This window comes from Tamandua tetradactyla, chromosome 9 (genome assembly GCF_023851605.1).
Source record: "Tamandua tetradactyla isolate mTamTet1 chromosome 9, mTamTet1.pri, whole genome shotgun sequence".
Taxonomy (NCBI): Eukaryota; Metazoa; Chordata; class Mammalia; order Pilosa; family Myrmecophagidae; genus Tamandua; species Tamandua tetradactyla.
The window spans coordinates 18,819,076-18,844,953 of record NC_135335.1 but is presented as its reverse complement, the minus strand read 5'-3'; the positions used below and the strand labels follow the sequence as shown (position 1 = coordinate 18,844,953).

At 36.7% G+C, this 25,878-nt stretch overlaps 2 protein-coding genes across 2 annotated transcripts in view; both read left to right on the top strand.

Annotated features, from left to right (window-relative positions):
- The window catches only part of ZFP91 (ZFP91 zinc finger protein, atypical E3 ubiquitin ligase), a 52,552-nt gene extending 33,355 nt beyond the window's left edge, over positions 1-19,197 (top strand). Inside the window, exons 3-11 of the mRNA XM_077116184.1 lie at positions 9,209-9,421; positions 9,668-9,704; positions 10,487-10,594; positions 11,148-11,282; positions 12,030-12,080; positions 12,499-12,577; positions 13,527-13,641; positions 15,253-15,352; positions 15,652-19,197. Of these exons, the coding sequence (XP_076972299.1) occupies positions 9,209-9,421; positions 9,668-9,704; positions 10,487-10,594; positions 11,148-11,282; positions 12,030-12,080; positions 12,499-12,577; positions 13,527-13,641; positions 15,253-15,352; positions 15,652-16,162 (1,349 nt within the window). The 3' untranslated portion in view covers positions 16,163-19,197. The remainder of the gene's footprint in view (positions 1-9,208; positions 9,422-9,667; positions 9,705-10,486; positions 10,595-11,147; positions 11,283-12,029; positions 12,081-12,498; positions 12,578-13,526; positions 13,642-15,252; positions 15,353-15,651) is intronic.
- A 353-nt stretch (positions 19,198-19,550) lies between these two features.
- CNTF (ciliary neurotrophic factor) lies at positions 19,551-25,400 on the top strand. The gene is made up of 2 exons (XM_077116189.1): positions 19,551-20,818; positions 22,061-25,400. The coding sequence occupies exons 1-2, from the start codon at positions 20,705-20,707 to the stop codon at positions 22,547-22,549; spliced, it is 603 nt and encodes a 200-aa protein (XP_076972304.1). The 5' UTR covers positions 19,551-20,704; the 3' UTR covers positions 22,550-25,400.
- Positions 25,401-25,878: the final 478 nt, after the last annotated feature.

Sequence of the window (25,878 nt, the reverse complement as noted above, 5' to 3'; positions counted from 1 at the left end):
TTGTTAAAAAAAATGGGGCATCCTGAAGGTCAAAGGACCAAATATTATTAAGATGGTCCTCTTGAATTACTTTAGCATAACAAAGTGCCTATTCTAGAATTTAAGTTAGCTTCTTTTGGAAGAAGTATTCTTGCTATAGGACTAAGTAAAATCACTCTTATATTTCCTCTTTTGCTACCTAGAAGAATCAGGAAAAAAAATTTCTGCCAGCAGTATCAATATCTTATTGTTTCACTTCATAGTATTCAACATTCTTACTTTGTCCCTTCCTGCCCTTTCAAGAATGTTTGTGTTCACTGTGCCTGAGGAACACGTAGTGGCTTACCTGAGGTCTTTCTTCACATGTGATATTCTGGCTTTTTGCTCTTATTTCTTGCTATTTGTATATCAGGGAGCATCTTTAAGATCAACCACCATTTTGAGACGGAACTAGAAATTTTCCTTTATGTAGAACACAGAAAAAAACTTGACTCTCTGCCTGTCTAGCCATGATGATTTGTCCTAATGTATGGGCTGTCATCGTTTGATAATTTCTTATCCAGAAACCTGACAATGTTTTGTTTGTTTTAAAATTCACATCTCAAAATCAGTAGTGTTGTGCAATCATAGCCTCTTTCTAGTTTCAAAGCATTTCATCACCACCAGAAGAGACCCCGTTTGCATTGTTCCCCTCTCTCCCCAGCCTCTGGAAACCACTAATCTGTTTTCTGTCTATAGATTTACCTATTCTTAATATTTCCTTACAAGTGTTGTGAAATAGTGTTATGAAAATTCCTGTACAAGTTTTTGTTGAATACCTGCTTTCATTTTGTTTCAGCCCAGCTCGTGAAGGGCTCAGTTCAGCATGGCCCCAGTACCAAGGAACATGCTAGGCAGAGTCAGAAATGAGTTTTTTGTTTTTTGTTTTTTTTACAGACATGTGTTTTATTAAAATCTGTGAATAGCAGATTTTTCCCAGTGGCAGCCATTCAGCGCACCACCAAGGTAGGAGATGTAAGGGACAGCTTATAAGGGTTTAGGACAAGGACATTCTATAGGGTATGAGAATAGAGTTTCATCAGGGTCTTATGACACAGAGGTTTAGAGATTTGTCATCAGAATATGTGGAGAGAGGAGTTTTAATGCTTTATAAGATAAGTGGTTTATGATACCATGTGTACATTCTTTTCTTCCTTGAGGAGGTCTGTTTGCCTTTAACTTCTGTCTTGGTCAGTAGGTAGCTAGCTGTGAGCAGTAACTTACTTTAAATATGGAGGAGGAGCCTGGCCCCTGGGTCTCCACACATTTCTTTTGCATAGATACCTTGAAGTGGAATTGCTGAGTCATGTTTACTGGGTATGTTTAAGTTTTTGAGGAACTGTCAAATTTTCCACAAAAATTTGTGGAAATTTCCAAAAAAAATTTGTGGAAAATAAAGAAAATTTTCATTTTCTTTAAGTTTTTTTTTTAACCCATACTAGTGCATGTGAAGAAGTAGTCTGTGATTTTTATTTGCATTTCCGTAATGACTATTGATATTGAGCATGTTTTCATGTTTGTCTTTTTAAGAAATGCCCATTCAAGCCCTTTGCCAATTTTTATATTGGGTTGTTTCTTTTTGTCGTTGAATTGTAAGAGTTCTTTGTATATTTTGGATACCAGACCCTTATCAGCTATATGATTTGCAGGTATTTCTTTCCATTTTGTAGTTTGCCTTCTCACTCAGTCTTTGCACAAACATGTTTAGTTTTGATGACGTCCAGTTTATTGTTTTTCCTTTTGCTGGCTGTGCTTTTTGGTGTCATATTTTGGAATTCATTTCCAAATCCAAGGTCATGCGATTTACCCCTGTTTTCTAAGAGTTTTTGCTTGTTAATTTATATATATAGTGTGACATGTAGGAGTATAACTTCTTTCTTGTGTATGTGTCAATCCAGTTGTCATGGCATCATGTGTTGAAGAGACTGTTGAGTAGTCTTGGCCCCTTGTGGGAAATCACTTGGCCATGTATTGGTTTATTTCTGGACTCTCAATTCTTTTGTACTGTTCTTTATGTGTAACCTTATGCCAGTACCATACTGTCTTGATTACTATAGCTTTCTAGTAAGTTTTGAGATCAGAAAGAACAAAGAGAGTTCTCTAACTTTATTCTTTTTCAAAATTGTTTTGGTGATTCTGTTTGTGTGCATGTGTGTAAATTTGCAGATCAACTTGTCAGTTATTGCTGAAAAGACAGAATTCTGATAGAAATTGCATTGAATCTGTAAATCACTTTGGGTTCTTTTGCCATCTTAAATATTAAATCTTCCAGTCCATAAACATGGGATGTCTGTCCATTTAGTATAGTCTTTATTTTTTTAAGCAGTGTTTTGTAACTTGTACAAGTGTTGCAAATTTTTATGGAATAGTTTTGCTGGTTATAAAATTCCGGGGTTTTTGTTTTTGTTTTTGTTTTTTGACACTTTAACCTGCCTGCTATCCTCCTTAGTTTCTGAAGAGAAATTAGCTGTTACTCTTGTACATGAAATCATATATATGATGAGTCACTTCTCTCTTGCTGCTTTTAAGAATCTCTGACTTTAGATAGTTTGGTTATAATATGTCTCAGTATTGCTATCTTTTCATTTATCCTACTCATCTTGGATGTGTAGATTCACATCTTTTATCAAATTTGGGAGGTTTGGGATGATTATATGTTCAATATTCTTTCTGCCCATTTTACTCTTCTTTAATGGAACTTCAATATATGTATGTTTTGTATTGGATGTTGTTCCGTGGATTTCATAGGCTCCGTTCATTTTTCTTCATTCTTTTTTCTTCTACTCACTGAATAATTTCAATTGACGGGTTTTCAAATTTGGTGATTCTTTCTTCTGCGTCCTCAAATCTACTTGCATCATTGTATTTTTCAGGTCCAAAATTTCTGTTTGGTTACTTTTTATAATTACTGCCCCTGGGTTGATTTATCTATTTGTTGAGACCATCATTCCCCTCATTTCTTTTAGTACTTTATCTGTGGTTTCTTTTGACTCTTGAGCATATTTGACAGTTACTTAAACTTTTTGTTTAATAAATCTAATCTCTGAGCTTACTGAGATAGTTTTTTTTTCCCCTTTTATACAGAACATACTCTCTTGTTTCTTAGCATGCCTCATAATTTTTTTGTAGAAAACTGGATGTTTTAAATATACTTTGATAACTCTGGAAATCAAATTCTTCCCCCTCTTCAAAGTTTGTTATTACTCACTGTAGATTTAATTGTGTTGAGTAACTTTAGACTATTCTTTGTCCTATGTGATTTCTAAAGGCTATGTTCCTTTAACTTGTAATCAACTAGTGGCTTGACAGAGATTCCTTTAAACACTGTTTAAATTTCTTTTTTTTTTCACCTTTCCTTTTTTTAAAAAATATTTTTATTGAGAAATCTCCACACACACAGTCCAACCATATTATCTAATCAGTGGCTCACAATATTATCACATAGTTGTATATTCTTTACCATCATCATTTTTAGAATATTTGCATCACTCCAAAAAAAAATCATATATCCTATGCCAGTTTGAATCTGTGGTGGGCCTCAGAAAAGCCATGTCTTTTAATCCTCATTCAATATTTCTAGGTGGGGACTTTTTGATTGTTCTGTGGAGATGTGACCCACCCAGTTGTGGGTGGTAGTTTTTGATAAGATGATTTCCATGGAGGTGTGTCTCCACCCATTGAAGGTGGAGCTACTTACAGGAACCCTTTTAAAGAGGAAACATTTTGGAGAGAGTCCCTTTTGTAGAGCCACGAGAAAGCCAGCAAACGTTGCCATGTTCGCCATGTGCCCTTCCAGCTGAGAGAGAAACGTTGAATATCGTTGGCCTTCTTGAACCAAGGTATCTTTCCCTGGATGCCTTAAATTGGATATTTCTATAGACTTGCTTTAATTGGGACATTTTCTCAGCCTTAGAACTGTAAATGTGTAACTTATTAAATTCCCCTTTTTAAAAGCCATTCTGTTTCTGGTATATTACACTCCGGTAGCTAGCAAACTAGAACATATTCCATACCCCTTATCCCTCCCTCTCCTTGACCAACAGTATTTCAACCTACCCAGTTTTTACCCTTTATCTCATCCTATTGTTTGTTTATTTTTTATCCTTATTTTTTTCTTGTTACTCATCTGTCTATACCCTGAATAAAAGGAGCATCAGACACAAGGTTTTCACAATCACACAGTCACATTATAAAAGCTACCTAGTTATAATCAAGACTACTGGAATACAGTTCAAAAATTTCAAATACTTCCCTCTAGCCACTCCAATACACCATAAACTAAGAAGGGAAATCTATATCATGCATAAGAATAACCTCCAGGATAGCCTCCCGACTCTCTCTTTATCTCTTCCCCCTTTTAGTCTGGAAGGCTTTCTCATCGCCATGATGCTGGGCCCCGGCTTATCCCCGGGAGGCAAGGGCCCCATTGCCAAGGAGAGTTACATCCCCGGGAGTCATGTCCCACACAGGGGAAGGAGGGCAGTGAGTTCACCTGCTAAGCTGGCTTAGAGAGAGAGGCCACATCTGAGCAAAAATCACCTTTTCGTGATGCATCATTTAAGTAAACCTTTGACTATTTTCCAGAGTTCCTACAAAATTGATTCTGACAGTTTTTGCTCACTTTTGTTTCTGTGTTTCTGTACAGAGATGAGTTCTGACAGTTCCTTTGCCGTTTTCACTGATGTCACTCTCCAACAATGCTGTGTTTTTTGTTTTTTTTTTTAGGACTGAAGATTTGGGAGAGGGTTGTGGTGTTTAATAAGATAAGTTACTATACTTACTCGTAAGGATAAGCTGTTTTCATCAGGTTGATGTCATTTGTCAATTGGCAAGATCCTCAGTGTGGGAAAATAAAGGCATACAGTTCATCATAAAGAACAAAAGAGCTTTATTGGGAAGAGGAGATTATGAAATGGGTTTAAAATCCAAGTTAATGGCGTTGGATAGGGCAAAAGATTTTTCTCTGTTAATAAATGAAATCCTTAATGACAATGTTTGAATTCCCACCTTTAAAGAAATTATCCTAAAAGTATCCCAGACCTAGATGTAAAAATCTTTGATTACTAGACTCAAAGCATGATTTCTAGATCTAGGTATGCTTTGTGATCTTGAGCAAGTTGTCTTCTTTGACCTTCTAGTTATTTTATGGATAAAAGTCATTGGATTGATCTTTTTTTACTTTTTTCCTCATATAATAAAACATATATGCACAGCAAAGAAAGAAAAAAAACAATAGTTTTCAAAGCACTCTTCAGCAAGTAGTTACAGAGTTTGTCATGGGTCACCCTGCCATCATCTCAGATTTTTCTTTCTACTTGCTGCAGAATGTTAGAGGCTATAAGGAATTTTTTTTTATCATCACAATCAACTTTTTTTTTCTTTTTTGTGAAAAATATAAACAAAAGAGCAATGAATTTCAAAGCACAGCACAATGTTGTAGAACAGATTTCAGGGTTTGATATGGGTTACAATTCCACAATTTTAGGATTTTACTTCTGACTAAAAGAAATATCAATATAATGATTCAGTAATCATACTCGTTTTTTAAACCATACTTTCTCTGTGTAACTCCATCATCACCTTTGATCCTTCTCCCACTCTTTAGGGGTATTTGGGCTATGGCCATTCTGACTTTTTCATGTTGGAAAGGGCTGTCAGTAATATGGGGTAGGGAAATGGAACTAGCTGATGTTCTGGAGAGGCTGGCTCCTCTAGGTTTAGAACTTAATCTGGTCCAGTGACCCATCTGGAGGTCGTAGGTTTCTGGAAAGTTAACATAGTACATGGAACCTTTGTAGAATCTAATATATTGCCCTAGGCATTCTTTAGGATTGGCTGGAATGGTTTTGGTTGAAATTTGGCAGGCTATGATAGGTAGAAATGTCTAACTGAAGTTTGCATAAGAGCATTCTCCAGGGTAGCCTTTAAACCCTTTTTGAACTCTTCAGCCACTGATGCCTTATTTATTACACTTCTTTCCCCTGTTTGTTTGGGATGGCATTGTTGATCCCACAGTGCCAAGGCCAGACTAATCCCTGGGAGTCATCTCCCACACTGCCAGGGAGACTTTCATCCCTGGATGTCATGTCCCACATAGGGAGTAGGGCAGTGAGAGAGTGAGGCCACATCTGAGAAACAAAAGATAACTCTTCAGCATACCTATAAGTAGGCTTAGCTTTTCTGCTACCTACATAAGCTTCCGAAGAGCAAGCCTCAAGATCAAGGGCTTGACCTATTTATTGATTTATTGTCCTTAATGTTTGACACAGTATTAGGGGTTTCCGCAGCGGTAAAGTTTAATAGTTCTATATTTTTTCTCCCATCCCTTATGGGACTTTGCTAATACTTTTTGATTATCTGCTCAATATATTCTAGGATCTATCCAGGCATTACATTAAGCTATACAGGAGTAAAGTCCGTCATTCTTACCTGGGCTCCCTGTGTTTGGATTGTTTTAAATGATCTGTACAGACAGGCTGAGTTAGATCATGTCTTATAGAAAATGTAGGTTCCAGATAAAATGAACCTTTCTTTCTTTGTTCTCAAAGACTAGGTAAGGTTCTGAAATATGAACAGTGTCTTCCTTTCCCCTGTGTTCTGAATTACCTTAATCCTGACCTGATCGGCTTTGTTCTTAATCTCTGAATACCAGGTTATACATACGTAAAGCAAAATCCAGAAATAATAAATTACCTCACTGGATTAAATGACTTGTTATAAAAGCTGACAATCTAGGCCCCTGTTTTTTAGAAGCATTTTCTGAAGAAGACCATACAGTATTTGCTTTTTTCTGGTTTATTTTGCCTCACCAAGTGTCTCACAGCTTTATTCACTTTAGATGATAGTCTTTAAGAAATTTTTCAACTCTAACCTCCAACATCCCCCCTTTTTTTGCTACTTAAAAATAGTTCAGATAGAAAGATGAGAATGGCAGTAATGAGTAGAAAGGATTACTGAAAAGAAACACACAACTGATTTAGTAATTGTCAAGTTTTTAAGTATCCCTCCTGCTATTTGACCGTACATTTCAAACTAATTTTATTTCATTACCTCAATATATGCTCATAAAACTTTCAAGTTGTTTAATTAAAGCTATAGTGCCCCTAGTCCCCATTGTGTTCCATAGTGAAAAAATGGTTTCAGTCATACCTTTTTATAGAAAAAGTTACCCCAAAATCTGACCATGTATTATTTTGTATCTTTTTCTCCCTATTTTGTAATACTTTTGAAGGTGATTATATATCGTTCTTTATAGAGTTCTATCTTAGTAATATAACATGGTTTGTTTAACCACTTATTGATGGAGGGTTAGGTTGTTTCTATTCTTTTACATTTGTAAACATGCTACAGCGAACTTCTGTGTGCCAGTTTATTTTCCTAGGATAGATAGAGGTGGAATTCCTGAACATAAGTAGTTTGTTTAAATTATATCTGTGTTTTGAATATTAATACATTCGAGTAGGTCCAGATTCAAAAAGTACACAAGAATATAGTGTCTGCTTGTGTCCTTCAACCACCCATTTCCCTTCCCTGGAGGTAATCAGTATCTGTCCATGTCTTGTGTATCCTTCTAGAAGCATTACTATCATATTTAATATATATTTATATCTTTTTCTTTCCTTTTTTTTTTTTTTTTACTTAACAGAGTATCTTGTTTCTGTTCATTGAATAGATGTCCTACAATTCATGTAAACAGTCCTTTCCTGATATTTAGGTTTCTAATCTTTTTGAACAGTGCTGTAACAACTAACAGTAGTATAGAAGTCATTTTGTAAGTATGATAGTAATTTTGTGGGATAAATTCCTAGTAGTTGAACTTGAAGGAATAAGATGCGCATTTGCAATTTTGACAGATGTTACAAATTGTTCTCCATAGATTTTGTACTGATGTGCACTCTGTCATCAGTGTGTTAGAGTGCCTATTTCTCAGTTCTCTTGCCAGTGTGATGTGTTGTCAAACATTTGATCATTACCAGTATGATTGGTGAAAAATGTTATCATGACATAGTTTTCTCCTTGAGTTTCTTTTATGTAAGAGGGTTGAGTGTTTTGTTCATGTCTGAAAGCTATATTTTTTTGCTATTACTAAGTTGCCACTTTTTTATTGGGCTGTTAGATTTTGCTTATGGTAATTTTTTTCTGTGCAGAAAATTTTTATATTTTTATAGTCAGATGTGCTTAAGTTCTGTGCTGTTCTTTGAAAGGCCTGTCCCATTGTGAAATAATTAAATTTTATCCACTCTCAAAATGAGCCCACTTACTTACATAGGTCTAAGCAATGAACTGCTATAGCTATGATAGTCAATTTCTAATACCTAATTTTTTATTATTTATTGTTCAGGAAAGAGTGGCCCTACCTTATTTTACTCACCCTTAAGCATGGGAAATGTAACAATATCAGTGTGTATACATACTGTCTCATAGAATTGGAATAATACAACACTGGAGCTGAACTCTGCCCTGTGCATACTTTTCTTTGGGTTGCATTTTTGGTAAATGGGGTGACACATGTTGTATTAGTTAGGGTTCTCTAGAGAGACAGAATCAACAGGGAACACTCGCAAATATAAAATTTATAGAAGTGTCTCATGTGACTGGGAACGCAGAGTCCAAAAGCTACAGGGCAGGCTTTGAAGCCGATGATTCCTCTGGAGGGTCTGGATGAACTCCACAGGAGAGGCCCGCTGGCCGAAGCAGGAAGAGAGCCTGTCTCTTCTGAATCCTCCTTAAAAGGCTTCCCGTGATGAGATTGAGCATCACTCATTGCAGAAGACACTCCCCTTGGCTGATTACAAATGGAATCAGTTGTGGATGCAGCTGAGGTGATCATGATTTAATTCTATGAAATGTCCCCATTACAACAGACAGGCCAGCACTTGCCCAACCAGACAAACAGGTACCACCACTTGGCCAAGTTGACACATGAACCTGACCATAGCACATATTTACTACATTGTAATGTGAATTATGTTATTTTGAGTGATGGCATTAAGAATAAATTTTTGAAATAATTTTCCTTTCCTATCCTTGCTTCCACAATTTCACTAAAAATTTGTTTTTTTATTTTTCCTTAAAACATAAAAGAAACTATTTATCCTATTGTCATTTAGTATATTTATAATAGTAGGTATACAAGAATGGTTACTGGTTAACTGTAAACCCAAAAAGAATGCTATATGTTTCTATCTAGATCCCAAGGAGGAGAAAGAAGAAGAAAACGATTCTGCCCTCCCTCAGGAAGTTTCCACTGCAGCAACTAGATCTAGCCGGGGCTGGCGCAGTAGTAGCAGGACATCTGTTTCTCGCCATCGTGACTCAGAGAACACCCGAAGCTCTCGGTCCAAGACTGGTTCATTGCAGCTCATCTGCAAATCAGAACCAAATACAGATCAGCTTGATTATGGTACAGTACAAAGTGTAGCATGGTTACTTAACCCCTTGCTTATTGATTTTGACCATTTACCAAAACAGTTTGACTCTCAGGGTCAGGATGTGGTGGTAGCAAATGTCTTTTTTGGACAATTTGCCGATATTCTTCTGTTGTATAATTACCTCAAGCAATAATTTGGTTTGAATCTGTTGGCTACAGAGAGGAAATCCATCTGTATCTACATACAGTTGTGGTTATTTTTGCTTTATTTTTTCCCAGACGTTGCAGAAGAGCATCACTCTCCAGGTGGCATTAGGTAAGAAACCTTTCAGATTTCATATCTAAGCCCTTGTGTCATAGAGCACAATCACATAAAATGATTCAGAAGTTTGTTTTCTATTTGAAAGAATCTTAATCTATGACAGAGACATTAACGTGCTCTTAGATCATTGAGTTTTGGCTTTCAGTTTATATGCAGCTTTGTTCTTGATTAAAGCTTTAATCATGCTATCTTTATTTATTTAATTCAAAAGTGTGTCTTTAGTAGTGTCTCTTATGGTTTCTTCAGTGATAAATACTAACGTGAAATGTGGGTGGTTTCGCTAGTTTTTTGTTTGTTTATTTGTTTAATTAGTATCTTCTGTGATAAGTCATTATTTGGTCTCTTGATCGGTCTTTTCTGATACAGCCTATTACTGTATATATATTAGTATTATAAATTCAGTTGTTTTTTGACTCCTGGTGCTATTGAGCAGTTTTTCTCTCTAATTTTATTTAATGAAGTGACGGCTTCCTAGGATTTATATATTGTTTATTCCAGTTATTATTTAGGATAAAACAGTGGGATTACTGTCTGTACTAGATCTGCAGGAGATATCCGTAAATATAAAATTTATTAAAGTGTCTCACGTAACCATGCGGAAGTAGAGTCCAAGGTTTGTAGGGCAGGCCGCAAGCTGGCACCTCCAATGAAGATGAAAATACTAAATAACTTAATGTCAATCTTTGGCAACCTCTAAATAAATTACCAAGTAGCATCCAATCAGGCATGATCCTTACAACTAGAATTTTTCATTTCTATTTGCTTCTTTTGGGTAGTGATGAAGAAGAAGAAGAAGACGAGGAGGAAGAGATGTTAATTAGTGAAGAAGAAATACCATTCAAAGATGACCCAAGAGATGAGACCTACAAACCCCACTTAGAAAGGCATGTCTCAGATTTTTTTTCCAGATACATTATGAAAAATAGCAGGGAACTATTATTACATGCTTTTTATTTTTGTCTTGTTGTCTAACGAGTATAGAGTTAATTTTTAAAGAGTAATTAATTATCCACTTATTTACAAATCTTCATGATCTTATTATCTTCCACTCATATAGTCCTCTTTTCTCTTTGTAGAACTTTATAAACGTTTATTTGTTCCTATCCAAATTACTATGATATCTACGTATTTTATTTTAATAAGGTATCATTAATTGCCTAGATACTTAAATTATTTTTCACTATTTCTTGTTTTTCTTTAGCACTATGGTAAAGATCTGATGCTTGGCATCTTTAGTTCAAGATCATCCCATATGTCATTACTGTGTATAGAAGAAATTCTGCGAAATCACATTTCTTCAGCTGAAGATAATAATTTATAATAAATTAATCAATAATTACATCCGGTTACCCTAATTAATGTTTGCCCTGTTACCGTAGTCTTCCTTTGATAAGGTCCTCTGCTGGATATCCAGTTGAACTGTACTTGTGTTTTCAGGGAAACCCCAAAGCCAAGAAGAAAATCGGGGAAAGTGAAAGAAGAGAAAGAGAAGAAGGAGATTAAAGTGGAAGTAGAGGTAGAAGTAAAAGAAGAAGAGAATGATATTAGGGAAGATGAGGAACCTCCTAGGAAGTGAGTAGGAAGTTACCACTAAAATTGAAATCTAACAGGTTTTGAAGCCACTAAGGGTAAAAAGGGTAGGAGTGAGAGTGAGGGAGGGTGTTGGCAGTTGGCCTCAAGCAACTGAGTTTCATTAGGGAGACTCTGGAGCTTGTAAAATTTCATTTTAATTTAAAACAGTGCTTAAAGAGATACAGATGAGCAGTGAAGGAAACAATAGCTTTAGGGATGCAGAAGGAGTAAAGACAGCTAGAAAAAATATGACAGTGGATCCTCAAAAGTAAGACAAAAAGTGGAATAGTCTTGATTATGTCATGTGAAAATGTCTTACCTAGCAACCATTCCCATTTATTAAGAGGATTTTTTAAGTGTTTAGACTTTTTTATTTTATTGCAAGGAGAATATAGTTTATATTTTTGGGGGTTTTAGGTAATAGATTCTTTTTAGGATATTTAGAAAAAATTTCACTAAAGTTTTCAGTAAGACAGTTCTTCAGGTAATAACCTTGATCTTTATCCAGATCTTCCTTAGTTTATGAAAGGTGTAGATTTAATTTTTGATGGAATTAAAAAGTAATTTCGAAGTGAAGTTACTTTGGTGTGAAATTTTTCCTTAGTTTGCCAGATGTTTCTTTGGCTTTATGTATTTTGGGTTATCCTTTGGGTCTGTGATCCGCTCTTTGATCTTGAATATATGTCTTCCACCATCCTTCACTTGATTCTGGAATATGTGGATAGTTACTCTATTTTTCATGTATAGGAGAGGAAGAAGGCGAAAAGATGACAAAAGTCCACGTTTACCCAAAAGGAGGTGAGTATCTTATACTCCTGTTCTGTATCTTTTTTTTTGGTGCTAGGCACTTTACCTTTTTAGCCCTGCGAGGAATGCTTTTTAATATTTTCACAAAATCACCATCATCAATGTCTTGCTGCAGAGATATACTGTGTTTTCATATCCATTATAGAATATTGACAATTCATAAATTTAATACTACTTCTTTATCATTTGGGTGGTGCTAGTTCATTTGTGCTATTTTTAAACTCCATTAGACTTTTGTAATTTTTCAGTTACTTCCAACATAAATTCTTTGCAGATTGTATACAAGGAAAGAATTTTTAATCCTTTGTAATATAAAATAGCTAGTCCCTGTAGTGAAGTTAGAGTTAAGGGCTACTATGCAGACTGCCACTTTTCTGTTGCTGACTTTTCTCCTGCACTTTATTGTTAGAAAAAAGCCTCCAATTCAATATGTCCGTTGTGAGATGGAAGGATGTGGAACTGTTCTTGCTCATCCTCGCTATCTGCAGGTTAGTAAAGTTGTTATGTGAGGCATCCTTTCAGGTATATTCCATCACTAGTTTTCATACTTCATCAGACTTTATTATTTGTGGACTTGATTTTGGCTTTATTTTATAAGAACACATGGGAAGAACACATAATGTCAAAAAAATATGTTTAAAGATAAAATTACTTCAGTCATTGGTTGCAAAAGTGATGAGACTCAGGATCAAATAAATGACTTTCCTTGGAATCTTGGAACATTCCAGTGTTTCTCAATGTGATATTAAATACTTCTGGTATGAGAGATGAATATAACAACATACCAAGACACAGCCAACTTTATTTGAAAATATATTAGAAAACATAAAATTAGCAAATCAAGCCAGTGATTTACACGATGTTTAGAATGAATAAAAATTTTAGATTTTGTGTGTGAGAGAGTAAATTTAAAGAAAAGGTGTAAAGTTACAGTTTATTTTTAGGTCTGGTAAAAACCATGAAGGTGAAATACTAATGACTAAAGAATACTTAAGTGATCTTTAAGATTATCTGCAAATTTAACTTGAAGTTGACTGAGGCCTTGTTTGTGGATTTCATCCTGTTATAATGATAGTATCTTTTGCACTTATATGTCCTGATTTACTGCATTATTAAACACTAGATAATATATAATCTCTGTATCTCCACAACAGCACTTAGAGACAGTTATTATTATCCCCATTTTACAAATGAGAACTGAAGCTTAAAATGAAATACCTCTCCCTCAAGTGCACTGCTTGTGATTGACAGACTCAGATTGTAACCCAGATTTATATATTTATATATTTGCATGGTCTGTCTTCTTACCAGTTTATTAAACTGCTTCCCTAACCATATACAAAGTATTTGGTTTTTCTTCAGCACTTTTGATTTAGTAAAGAAGAGAACTTTCAAGAAGCCTTAATATTTACTTCTCATTTTATTTTACTGTTTTAGCACCACATTAAATACCAGCATTTGCTGAAGAAGAAATATGTATGTCCCCACCCCTCCTGTGGACGACTCTTCAGGCTTCAGAAGCAACTTCTGCGACATGCCAAACATCATACAGGTACTTTTTAAATCAAATAACTAAATGCACTGTCGTGTAGGTGTGCAATTGATAATCATGTAATTTTTTTAGAACGTAAATCTTAACATAAATCCACAGTCAAATGTGAGAGAAAGGAATGAAAATAAAATGTAATAAAACATAGATCTTATAAGGGATGAACAAACTAGGGCTTTTGAACTTTTATCCTTTAACTTCTTTGAAAACTTTTACAATATGGATAATGATCTTTTACTGAGTACATAATCTGTGACAGCTGTGGACTAAACACCATACATTTACTATTATTAATCTATCCACTCAACACCAGTAAGTTTGCTTGTATTAGCCTCATTTTATAGCTAAAAAACCAGATGCTTAACAACAACTAAATTGCCCATGGTCACATAGCTGGTTTTTAGCAGAACCACGATTTTCTAATTCTGCTTCAGGTAGGTATTTGTAGTAGCTCTTAAGGATTAAAAGTGGGGGGTATGGAGAGAAAGCCTAAATGTTTAAAGAGGCTTGCTTATTTATGCTAACCACTAAATAGCTCTTGGGACTTCTGCTGTTATTGATATCCTAAAGGTTAGCCACAAAATTCTCATCTAGGCTTCCATAGGAGCTACTGGCTCATAAACAGAAACTAAGTATCTTTGTAATACATATTGAAGAGTGGACTTAAATTCCATTCGTTTATAGTCACTCAGTGCATGTGAGGCTAATAGGAACAAATTGGACTGGGTATTAGAGGTACCACTGACTATGTGCCAGACACTTGATTACTATATTACCATCATAGTAATCCTAAGGATAAGATTAGGAATTGAAGGTGCAGAGATGTAGTGTCTCCTGCCCAAGATCACACTGAGTATATATATTTACACACACATTCATTTACTATATGTGTGACTTAGACAAATTACTTAATTTTTCCTCTTCTCACTTTTACTCATCTGTAAAATAAGGATAATAAACATACCAACATCAAAGAGTTACTATAAGAATGAAATGAGATAACCTATAAAGTACTTATTTACCACACAGGGCCTGGTACATAGTAAACTTTTTCAAAAGACCAGGATTTTAACTCAGGTCTTAATCACTCCAAAGTCTGCAGTCTTTGCGATATACTATGTTTCTTGAGAGGAAATACCATCTTTACTGTTTCTTGGTCAATGCAGCCATATCTCTATTCCTTCTCTCTCTTACTACTGTTTTATAAATAGTTTATGACGACCACTTTAGACTGTTTTAGCTAAGTATGAGAAACTGACTGTTTTAGAAATCCAAGCTATTCCAAATAATTTTGGTTAATAGAATTTTATGGTGTAGCTGCTAGAGACTTTTTCTTTGCCAAATCAGTTAATACAGACACGCTTTGAAATTATAATTTATCTAAGCAAACGGAGGCCCTACCCAGGTATCCTGTGCTACTGTGGAGCTGAAAAAATGAACAAAACCTGTCATTTTAAGACTATCTACTCAATGTGTAGAACACAGACCAATAAGCAATGACATCTTGTTAGAAAGGCAGAATCTCAGGCCTTGCCTCAGACCTGCCAGATCATTTATTTACTGTAAGTTAGGGAAAATACTTAGAGGGAATACTAACCACATTTTTTTTCTTAGATCAAAGGGACTATATTTGTGAATATTGTGCTCGGGCCTTCAAGAGTTCCCACAATCTGGCAGTGCACCGGATGATTCACACTGGCGAGAAGCCATTACAGTGAGTATTTATTTACTGGTAAACATATGGGTGAGAAGAATATATACCCCACTTGATAGTTAGCTCCTTTACAGACTTCTCAGCTGCTCCTGCTCTTTACTTTAACAAAATTAATAATGGGTGTTAGATGTGGAGAGAAGATATTTAGGAACCTTTTTCTGATTCCTATGTTTTTCATGCAAGCAGAAGGACAAATCAGATTCATTTTCCATGTAGTACCTTTTTCTCATTCTGATCCCAAGGAAGAGCTCTTTTTATTTCTTTATTTAATCATCCATTTCCTCTTCCCCTTTTTTTAGATGTGAGATCTGTGGATTTACTTGTCGACAAAAGGCATCCCTCAACTGGCACATGAAGAAGCATGATGCAGACTCCTTCTACCAGTTTTCTTGCAATATCTGTGGCAAAAAGTTTGAGAAGAAGGACAGTGTAGTGGCACACAAAGCAAAAAGCCACCCTGAGGTGCTGATTGCAGAAGCTTTGGCTGCCAATGCAGGCGCCCTTATCACCAGCACAGATATCTTGGGCACTAACCCAGAGTCCCTGACACAGTCTGCAGATGGTCAGGGTCTTCCTCTTCTTCCTGAGCCTTTGGGAAACTCAACGTCTGGAGAGTGCCTACTGCTCGAAGCTGAAGGGATGTCAAAGTCATACTGCAGTGGAACGGAACGGGTGAGCCTGATGGCTGATGGGAAGATCTTTGTAGGAAGTGGCAGCAGTGGGGGCACTGAAGGGCTGGTCATGAACTCAGATATCCTCGGTGCTACTACAGAAGTTCTGATTGAAGATTCAGACTCTACTGGACCCTAGTGGGAGAAAGACTTTGGGCACTGGGACAGCTCAGACTTTGTATTTAAAAGCTAAAAAGGACAGAAAAAAAATTTAAAGCATTTAAAATCTAGTAAAATAACTGAAGGGCCTGCTGTTTCCATACAGCACATGCACACACACCTATTTTCCCTATTCTCTCTCTGTTGTCCCCTTTATAAAAGTGATGCTGCCTTTAACAGAAAGGTGGACCAAAAAAAAAAAAAGAAGAAGCTCTTAAAGTGAGGGTTATCAAACTCATTTCCAGCCAGGCAGACTTCCTGCTAATCGACAGATTCCCTTTTCCAACCTGTAATTGATGTATTCTGGATCAGCTTCTGACTCTTGTAGTATATAACCATCTTCTAAACCCTTTCTCCCCTTTACTGCTTGCCCTATGGTTCTGGCTTCTACCCAGTGCAGCACACTTATCCTTAAAGTATCATGTAAGTTTAATCTCCAGAGGCTGGCAGCTTGACTTGGCACTTTAGGGCCCCTTAATAAGGGTGAGCTGTTAAAACAGCACACATCTCTTACCCCCTTTTCTTCTATTCCCCACTGGGCTTCAGAAGGGAAGGATACATGGGGACCACCTTCGTCCTCTTTGACCCTAACACCTCAATTCAACCTTCCAACACCCACCCACTCCCCCCCCCATGTGGCTCTCAATGGTGCTCACTTGCTTGGAAGCATGCTCCCGAAAAGGAGGGGGCTGCCCTCTCCATGGTCTCTCTGACTGTAAGACAGCTCTATATCAGTAAGACAGTGAGAAAAGTCCCAGGCTAATGGCAGAAATTTGCACTTTGAACATGTGTGTTTTTGTGTTGTGGAACTGAGATTCCTTATTTATTAATGGAAAGTGATTTTTTTTCCCCTTCATTTCTATATTTTGTGGGGCTGGGAGAGAATAGATTATTCTGACATGGGGTCCTATCCACAAGAGGTACTTTTGAAGGCAAGACATAGGGTTGAAGAAGCACAGCCAGCCTCTAAAATCATAGCTTTCCAGTGGCCTTTAAAGAAGGCTGGTCCTCAGCACTAACAGAGTCACTACAATATTCTAGCACTTGTTTGAAAGCCTTTTTTAAAGAGGATGTTAAGTTCATGTTAAACTAGTGGTCTTTGAGGATTATAGAGCATTGAGATTTAGGAGTTTTTGAGGTGATGAGATGAGTTGTTCAGGGTCTAAATTACAGTTAAAAGATTATCTCTTGTGAATCTGTTTCTCATTTTTGTTTCCACCGTTTCCTTACACATACCTCCCTGTTGGCCCCTCTCTGTCTGACCCCTTGATTGTTTTTTTCTTTCTTTCTTTCTTTTTTCTGCATTGCTTTATCATTGGTTCATTCCAGATCCCTCTTAGTGAAAGACACCGCCATTAGTGAAGGAACAAAAGTCTATGGGTCCTAAAGTTTTAAGTCAAAGGAAACTGCTCTGTTCTGTTTCCCTTTTAATAGTAATACTTCAGAAGAGAAGAGGCTTCAGTAGACAAAGTTAATCTGTATCATAATGGCTTTGACTTTTATCTAAAATTCTGGGAATTGCCACTTCCCTTGGGATAGGAATTTTTCATGGAGTGGATTGCTTATTACTCTCCATGGGAGACACAGGTAGTGTTTTTGTATAAATTCATAACTCCTAGAATTTAAAAATCTATTTTGGCTTATTTTTAGAGAATTTCCAGGGCAATTTTGATCCTTCTGTATACTTCAGAAGCTGGAATTGAAAGCTTGCCCTATTCAGTTGTTCATTGTCTGAAATGTTTGATGGTTGTTAGAAGGAATGAAGTCTTGCTAAGTACAATATAAGGAACAGCTTGTTTTTCACAGACATTGAAATTATAAAATGTATCAGTTTTCTTTTTGATTTATTTTTTCCAAAAAAGAGGGGTAACAAAATGTCATCTCTGAAAGAGGCTTACTTTACACCCACTACTATCCGTGGTTGTGTGCCAGGGTGTGGGGCGTGAGACACCTACAAGTGAACGGTCTTAAATACACCATTGTTGTTTTTCTCAGTGTTGCAGATTTGCTCTTCCCTCTTAATATGGGGGTAGAAAATGGAATGAGGATAGAAGGGATGCTTTGGGTCCCACAGTAAGGGTTTGGAATTGACTTTGGTATGTTGAGTAGATTAGAAATTGTTCCAAGATTGATTTGTCTGCAACAAAGTTGTTCCACTCCAAAATAAGTGCATTTTATACTGATTGACTAGTTAGCATCTATACCCCACACTTGTCTTATCCTTTGTCTCCATAAATTTCATTTGCAGTAGGTTAGTCATTGTATTTTAGGCACTGCAAAAGCAAACTGCATTTTTTTTAAAACGTTTTCTTTCTGAGATACAGGAAAAATCTGTTCTCCTGCCCTATACCACCCCCAACCCCTGCAAAGAAATTTAGTTCGTTCTAATACTTAGAAACATCCTGTTTTTTTCTCCTTTGGCCCTCTTCATAGTTACTATTTGCCTGCAATTTGCTTCATTAAACTATTTTAACAGTTGGCAATTTTTAAATATTTTTCATGGGCTTTATTTTTCCTTTTGGGGCAGGGATGATAGAATAGTAAAGAACTGGTATAAGTGAACTCACGTAGTAAGCCCTCTTCCCTTTTCCTTTCTGCTCCCCATGCTGTTTAGGCCATTGCCCTCCAAGGGAGCTCATCTTCAAAATCTGTAGTTCATACGCTGGGTCTACTTCTGTTTCCTTTTAAATAACTCTTCCCACTGCATGTTTTCCATCTTGAATTGGCAGTTCTGAATTCTGATAGTGTACTTGAGATACAACAATTCAATATTTCTGAGAAATATGCTTCCCACTAGTTCGTGATTGTCCAGGGTTATTTTGCATAATTGAGATGACTCCTTAATATGCTTCAGAGAGTTTGAATAAACACTGGCTGTGATTACTAGGAGTAAGATTATTAAGTTATGGAAAAGCATCCACAAGGATCACTTAAACCTGCTTTGTACCTGTTTAGAGAAAAAATATAAACAGTGTACTATCAACTAAAGTTATTACAGTCTGGTTGTTTGAAATACCAGTTTTTCTTCCTTCTGTTTTTTTCCTACTTTCTAATGTAGTACTCAAGAAAACTGAAGAATTGTAATGGATCAATTTAAAATATTTTATTTCCTGAAAGCCTTTTTTGCCTATTGTAATATGCAGGACCCTTCTCCTCTGATGGGAGAGACAGGTAGTTACTGAATCTAGGTTGAAAAGGTTATGTAAAAATATATATATAATAAAAGGGATACTCTGCTTTTCAAATCCTTGTTTTCTCTTAATCTAAGTAAGACATACCCAAAATAAATATGTAAAGAAGTAAAATAAAGGTTATCTTCATGGAAGCAACTTGTCTTCCTTGGTTGTACTGGGTTACAGTTATCCTAACAGTAAATATTTGAAGCTGCTAAATTAGAAGACCAAGTACCCTCAGAGTATGTTTTATATGGGGGATACTATTTGCTCTTGTTGAGAATCAGGTTAATTTTGGGCCTAGTTTAATTCCTGATTTCAGGTGCTAAAATGCTCTATAATTCTATAATCATTTGACAAACTATTGAAAGCTTCCCCTTTGATGTTTCGACAAGTCAGATTTGGGTGTTTCCTGTCCTTTGGAGAATAGCCTTAAACAGTACTTCCTCAACCTATAGATACCAAGAAGACACTGTGATTGAGATTAGTGATGCTTCCTTCATTGGTTTTTAATTGAGTGTAAATTAAAACAACTTTTAAAAAAGAGCAAAAGAATGAAAATTAAAAGATACTATAATTTTAAAGGATGTTTCATACAAGTTTTTGGTTTCTTGAATGAAAAATGAATACCTAAAGAAAGAATGAGATTGGAAAATTAGTGAGTGAAACAACTGTAGAATTAAAGACCTATATTTAAATTTTGAGTCTAGCTACTACATTTTGTGCATATTATTTAATATCTTTAAGTCTCAGTTTCTACTTTTGTAAAATTGGGAAATACCTCAGAATTGTAAGAATCAAATGAGGTTTGCTTTAAAAGTCGTTTGTACAATATCTGACCCTTGGGAGGTACTTAATAAATGGCAGCAATATCAATAATACTAGCTTACTTATGGACACCTTAACCAGGCCCCCCCAAAAAAGAAAAGGATATAAAGAGCACAAGGGCATTGATAAAATGAACTGATGATATGTGTATATAAAATAGATTACATTAGGTAGGCAGGGGTGTCATGAGGATTAGTGTGACCTTGTTGATAAGTCCAAAAGCAAAACAAATGGAAAAAAAACAAGTATGCTAAGCACTAAGTGAAGGAGAGAGATGGAGACAGATACTGCAGGGGGAAAAGCTGGTTAAAAAGGGACCTTTGATTCCACAGGCACAAAAATCCACAGCCAGGAATTTGCTGCGACCTCTGAGTCAGGCAGGAGATGGGGGTGGGGTTCACAGTCCCATTTGTACAGAATGCCCCACTGCAGTTAGTCTGGAGAGTCACATTTCTTGCTTGGACCAGTGTAGGCAGAAACATACCCAGATCACTTGTTTCCTGAGACAGTTGATCTAGGAGATGGCTTTTGCAGAACATTTACCACTGACCCCTCATCTCCGGGACCTCTGCAACCGTTCTATCTGGCTAGCAAGGAAGATCCGTTCAGACCTGACTGCGCTTATGGAATCTTATGTAAGTAGACTATTTTGCTGTTGTCTATTTTTACATTATTGCTTCTGATCTAGCCCCTTTCCATCATCTTACAGCACCATTACCAATTATGAAAGTTCTAGTCACATAGTCATTCATATACTGTGCACTTATTATTTGACATAGCCCTTTTCCTTAAGAAGACTCATAAGATCTAAATTTCATTCCCCAGGGCTCTTTAGGAGACCTGTTCCTTCAATGAGTTAATATGCATGGGATTCTAGGTAGGATTGACTATATGTTTTGGAGGCCGTTCCTAATGTGATTGCCTCCATTCTGAATTTTACCCGAGCAAATGTTGGTAAATGGTGAATTTTTCACCATTGTTTTGAATTTTTGAGGTATGTAAATGAAAGGTAGAGTGAGATTTAAAGGATTGCAAGAAAGAGTAGTATAACATGAGAGAAACTTGTCAACTCAACTGGTTTCTCCTATACAGCATAAATCACCCACTTTTTAATCTTATATATCAAAAGTTGCTGTCTAAACAGAAAGGCCACCTAACCTATCAGGTGGGTTCCCCAGAAGATTCATTTGGAAGTGCCAAATTTTCAAAAAGCTGACCTAGTAGTTCCAGATTGGTTTCTGGTGATCCCCATCATTCTTCCTGTAAAGCCTGCTGTGGAAATATTCCAGGCCTTTGTAGAGAGTGGAGAGGTTTGGATTGAGGTTATCTGAGAGTTGGTTTATCTTCATACAGCTCTATCAGTCAGGAATCCGATTCTTTGGAATATTAATTTTTCATTGTTTTCCTACTGTGTTCCCTAAGGGAGTGTCATCATTAAGAATGGGCAGTGAGGACAGAGGTTAGAAAAATTATACAACAGCTGCATTCTAAGTCTTCCTAGGAGTGGCGAGTGTCCACAAGTATGTCTAAAATACTTAAACTCCAGTATGAATGAAATACTGCACTTTCCATGAGAATCTGAAATGAGGGGGAAAAATTTTCCTGTGTCAATGATTTTTAACACCTTTAGAGCATCATGAAATAGCTGCAGATTCTCTACTCCCCTTGCCAAATGCATAGTTACTCAAAATCGTATGTAATTTAAGGGAGTTTAGGTCTTCCCCAAATGAAGAGTTGGTGTTCTGGACCTTTTATATTATTTTCAGCTTGGATCCTTGTGTGAGGTGTTGGGATTGTCTATGAGACTTAGGGATGATTTAAATGAGGGTAATGGGGGGACTACAGTAGACATGATGCTTTCCTGTCTCTTCGGCCAGGTTAAACATCAGGGCCTTAACAAGAACACTGACCTGGACTCTGTGGATGGCGTGCCAGTGGCAAGCACTGATCGGTGGAGTGAGCTGACTGAGGCAGAAAGACTCCAAGAGAGTCTCCATGCTTACCGTACTTTCCATGCTATGTTGACCAAGCTTTTAGAAGACCAGCGGGTGCATTTTACCCCCAGTGAAGGTGACTTCCATCAGGCTATACATACTCTTCTACTTCAAGTTGCTGCCTTTGCTTATCAGCTGGAAGAGCTCATGGTGCTCCTGGAACACAGGATTCCCCCCAAGGAGGCTGGCAGGATGCCTTTTATTGTTGAAGATGGTGGTCTCTTTGAGAAGAAGCTGTGGGGGCTAAAGGTGCTGCAAGAGCTTTCTCAGTGGACAGTGAGGTCCATACATGATCTTCGTGTCATTTCCTCTCATCAGACAGGGATCCTGGCACATGGGAGCCATTATTTTGCTAAGGACCAGAAAATGTAGCGGTTATCCCTCTCTATCTACCTTACTTTCTTTTCTAATAGTCCTTTGGGGCCTCACTTCCCCATCTTAACTCTGTGAAAACCTTTAAAACCACAGGCATTTTCAAGTAGGGTTGGAAACAGACAAATGGGCACATGGGATTAGTCTGGTGGTGGTGGTGATGTGTGTGTGTTGGGATGTAAGGGATCGGGGGTAGAGCACCATCTTTCCACCTCAGTGCTCTAACCTTTGCTACCCAGAAGGCATTTTAACAGTCTCACATACGGACTATTTTTTTTAACTATTGTTCTCAATGACTCTTCAGATGGCACACCTACGTTTGAACCCAGATCTTTGTCATTCTAAAGCCCATGTGTCATTTACTTTAGAGGCGTGATTACTGTATCACTGGACCTTTTTGCCACAGAGACTTGAAAGATATATCCATGAAATCCATCCTCTCCATGAAATCCATCCTTGTTACTTAAACAGCAACCCCCATTACATGTCCTGATAGGCCTGTGGCACAATGTCAGTATTAAAAACAGTATTTGTTGCCCATGCTTGGCAGAAAGAGCAGCTAGAGTTATGATTCCATTTGGGAAAAGAATTAGGACCACCAACTTTCTGAATTTGGGAAGCTAGGGATTGTGTTGTAATACAGTCTGGTTTAAAGTGTCCACTAAATTTCTTGAGTACTGCATTGGGCGCAGCTTATAGTAGAGTACCTCTCATGTCCTGTAATTAGTGATGTAGGCACCGTAAACCCAAGCATTCGTATATAATGAGTGGAATACTACTCAAATTAAAAAGTCACAGAACTCCTTTGCCACACATTCCCCGGACTTAATCATGAAAAGAGAGAGGGTGAGGCCCAGACTGTTCCCGCTAGGAATGCCAGAGATTCCAAAACAAGGTACAGTAAGGCTCTACTACTGTACAACAGAAGGACATTGCTTTGTTCATTTAATATTCTTGCAAGAGCCATAAACAGCATGAAAGTTTCTATAGTTAATTAGGGATTTGATGGAACAAGTCATGCAAGGGCGAAATGGGTGACAACTTGTATCCTTTACTGCAGGGATACATGTCCAAAACTCCATTAAAGCAGTAGTAAATGAAGACAGTACTTAGTTCTGGGCTAGCCATTGAGGCAATATTGGGAAATTAAGGCCTTGCTCTTTGATAGGCATTTGGGCAAAGAGGGATATATATACATATAAAATAAGAGGGTAATAATAGAATTGAATTGTAAGGTACAGGTCTAAGTATTCTGGAGTTCAAAGGAAAATCAGCAAGGGCCAAAAATAGTTTCCTCTTGGAGGAGGTAGCTCAGTTACACCTCAGAGGATGGCTGAGTACAAGAGAAAGAATTGGGGAGAGAAACAGGGTAGAGTTACCTGGTAGGAAGAGACAACGATAAATACTTGTGTCCAGCTACCACTATTACTTGATTTTATTTTGTTTGTAACTTTAGCACAAGTATGTAATTCCCCACGTAATAAAATAGAGGCTAATTTAATTCAAGCTTCCCTTAGATTGTTTCTTCTGCTTATGAGCAGCATTTTTTATTGATCTTATTAATCTGAAGCTCTTAGATTTCTCTGGACAGTATTTTATGCTCTTTTCCTTTTGTTTCAATGGAGAAAGATGTAACTAACATTTCTGATCATACGCTTGAAAGGAGTGACCACCCGCAGTCCTTTGTTTTTATGTCCAGCATATGTAGCTGGGCAGATATCTGCCAAGTTTTAGCAATCAGTGGTACTGACTTAAGCTCTGCTGAGTTGCATATGAAGGAATATTTATAAAAGGCAAATTTAAAGTGGTAGAGACTCCAGAAAAGGTACAAGTACTAACTATTGGATGAGACAAAATAGGGAGTTGTGCAAGTCTTTATTAGGTCACAAAAGCAACAAGTCTGAGTGTATTCCCAGCACTTCGCTAAGGGCTGTATATCAGTTCCTCCTTTAAGAAACTTGATTAGGGAAACCCCTTAGAAAAAGGTAGATAAAATAAAAGGGAAATGAGCATTTAGCCATAATAACAAAGGCATAAACATGTATGAGATCTCTAAATGTGTAGACATGGACTCATGTTTATCCGAAATGCATAAAATGAATTAAATAACAGACTGATATTAAATAAGCCAATATCCTAGGCAGTGTCTTATAATATTGATAGGTTAATGAAGATACTGTGAAAGTATATATATTTTTAAGGATCCGTAACCCAAAAGGGAATTTTGACCTTTAGATTTTAAATTTTAGTTGCCTTGTTTCTTACATATATATATATGGACAGGAAGGTTTTTAAGATACATATGCACATATCACGTGAATTTGATTTCTAGCTCCTTTACGAAGGGGATTCTTTCATCCCACTGGCCCTGTGGGGAGATAGATTCCATTTTCCTGAGCCCATCAAGGACTTATATGGATAAGATTTAATAATTTTGTCTTGCAGTGATTTAAGACGGTGATTTGAAAAAGAGCTTGCAAATTAGTACAAATTCAAAGGCCAAGCATGAAATAAAATTAGCTTTAAGACAGTCAGATTTGGAGGAGTTTTAATAAAAATGGAACGTATAAAGTCATAACCCTGGTATTACTGTTATTTCAAGCTGCTGTGGATTGAAGCCCAATGGATGACTCACTTTTGTGACCACTGGTCAAACATAGAGGACAAATATTTCAGAGCCAGGTCTTTTTTTTTTGTAAATCCTCAGCCCTTCATGAAAGAGCTGAGTACGTCTCCCTCTCTGAAGGCGTAAAATAGAGGTGCAAGAAGCTGACAGGCTTCCGCCAGCATGTCAAGGGATTGGGAAAAGGAAAAAAAAAAAAAAAAAGCAGAATTTGGATACTACTTAATTGATTTACCCTGTATATTTTCAATCAAAGATACTAACATAGTTTAGGCCAGGGCATTCTTTTTTTTCAGGGCATTCTTTTAAAAGAATGGTTTGACTTCCTATCTCATCCCACCGCCACTTCCAACATCAAACCTAATTATGAGCACTATGAATGTTGGCACATTCAAAAAGTGGAAATGGGATCTTTTGATGAGATATGTATGGGGTGTAAGATAAAATCTGTGTGCATGTGATTCTTTACATAAAACATGTTACTTGGATCTATAGTTGGCACATGCAAAATAAAAGATGTAAGTATGTGTGCTGGTTTGAAAGGATATATGCCCCCTAAGAAAGCCATGTTTTAATATAAATCTCATTACTTAAAGGTAGAATAGTCTCTATTCAATGCTGTGTATTTGGGACTGTGATGGGATCATCTCCCTGGTTGATGAGATTTAGTTAAGAACGGTTGTTAAACTGGATTAGGGGATGACAT

Bases quoted from the DNA above. Each gene is read 5' to 3' on its own strand.
- CNTF (XM_077116189.1), top strand. From the start codon at position 20,705: ATGGCTTTTGCAGAACATTTACCACTGACCCCTCATCTCCGGGACCTC. The intron at 20,819-22,060 runs GTAAGTAGACTA...CTCTTCGGCCAG, and splicing joins CTGCGCTTATGGAATCTTAT to GTTAAACATCAGGGCCTTAA.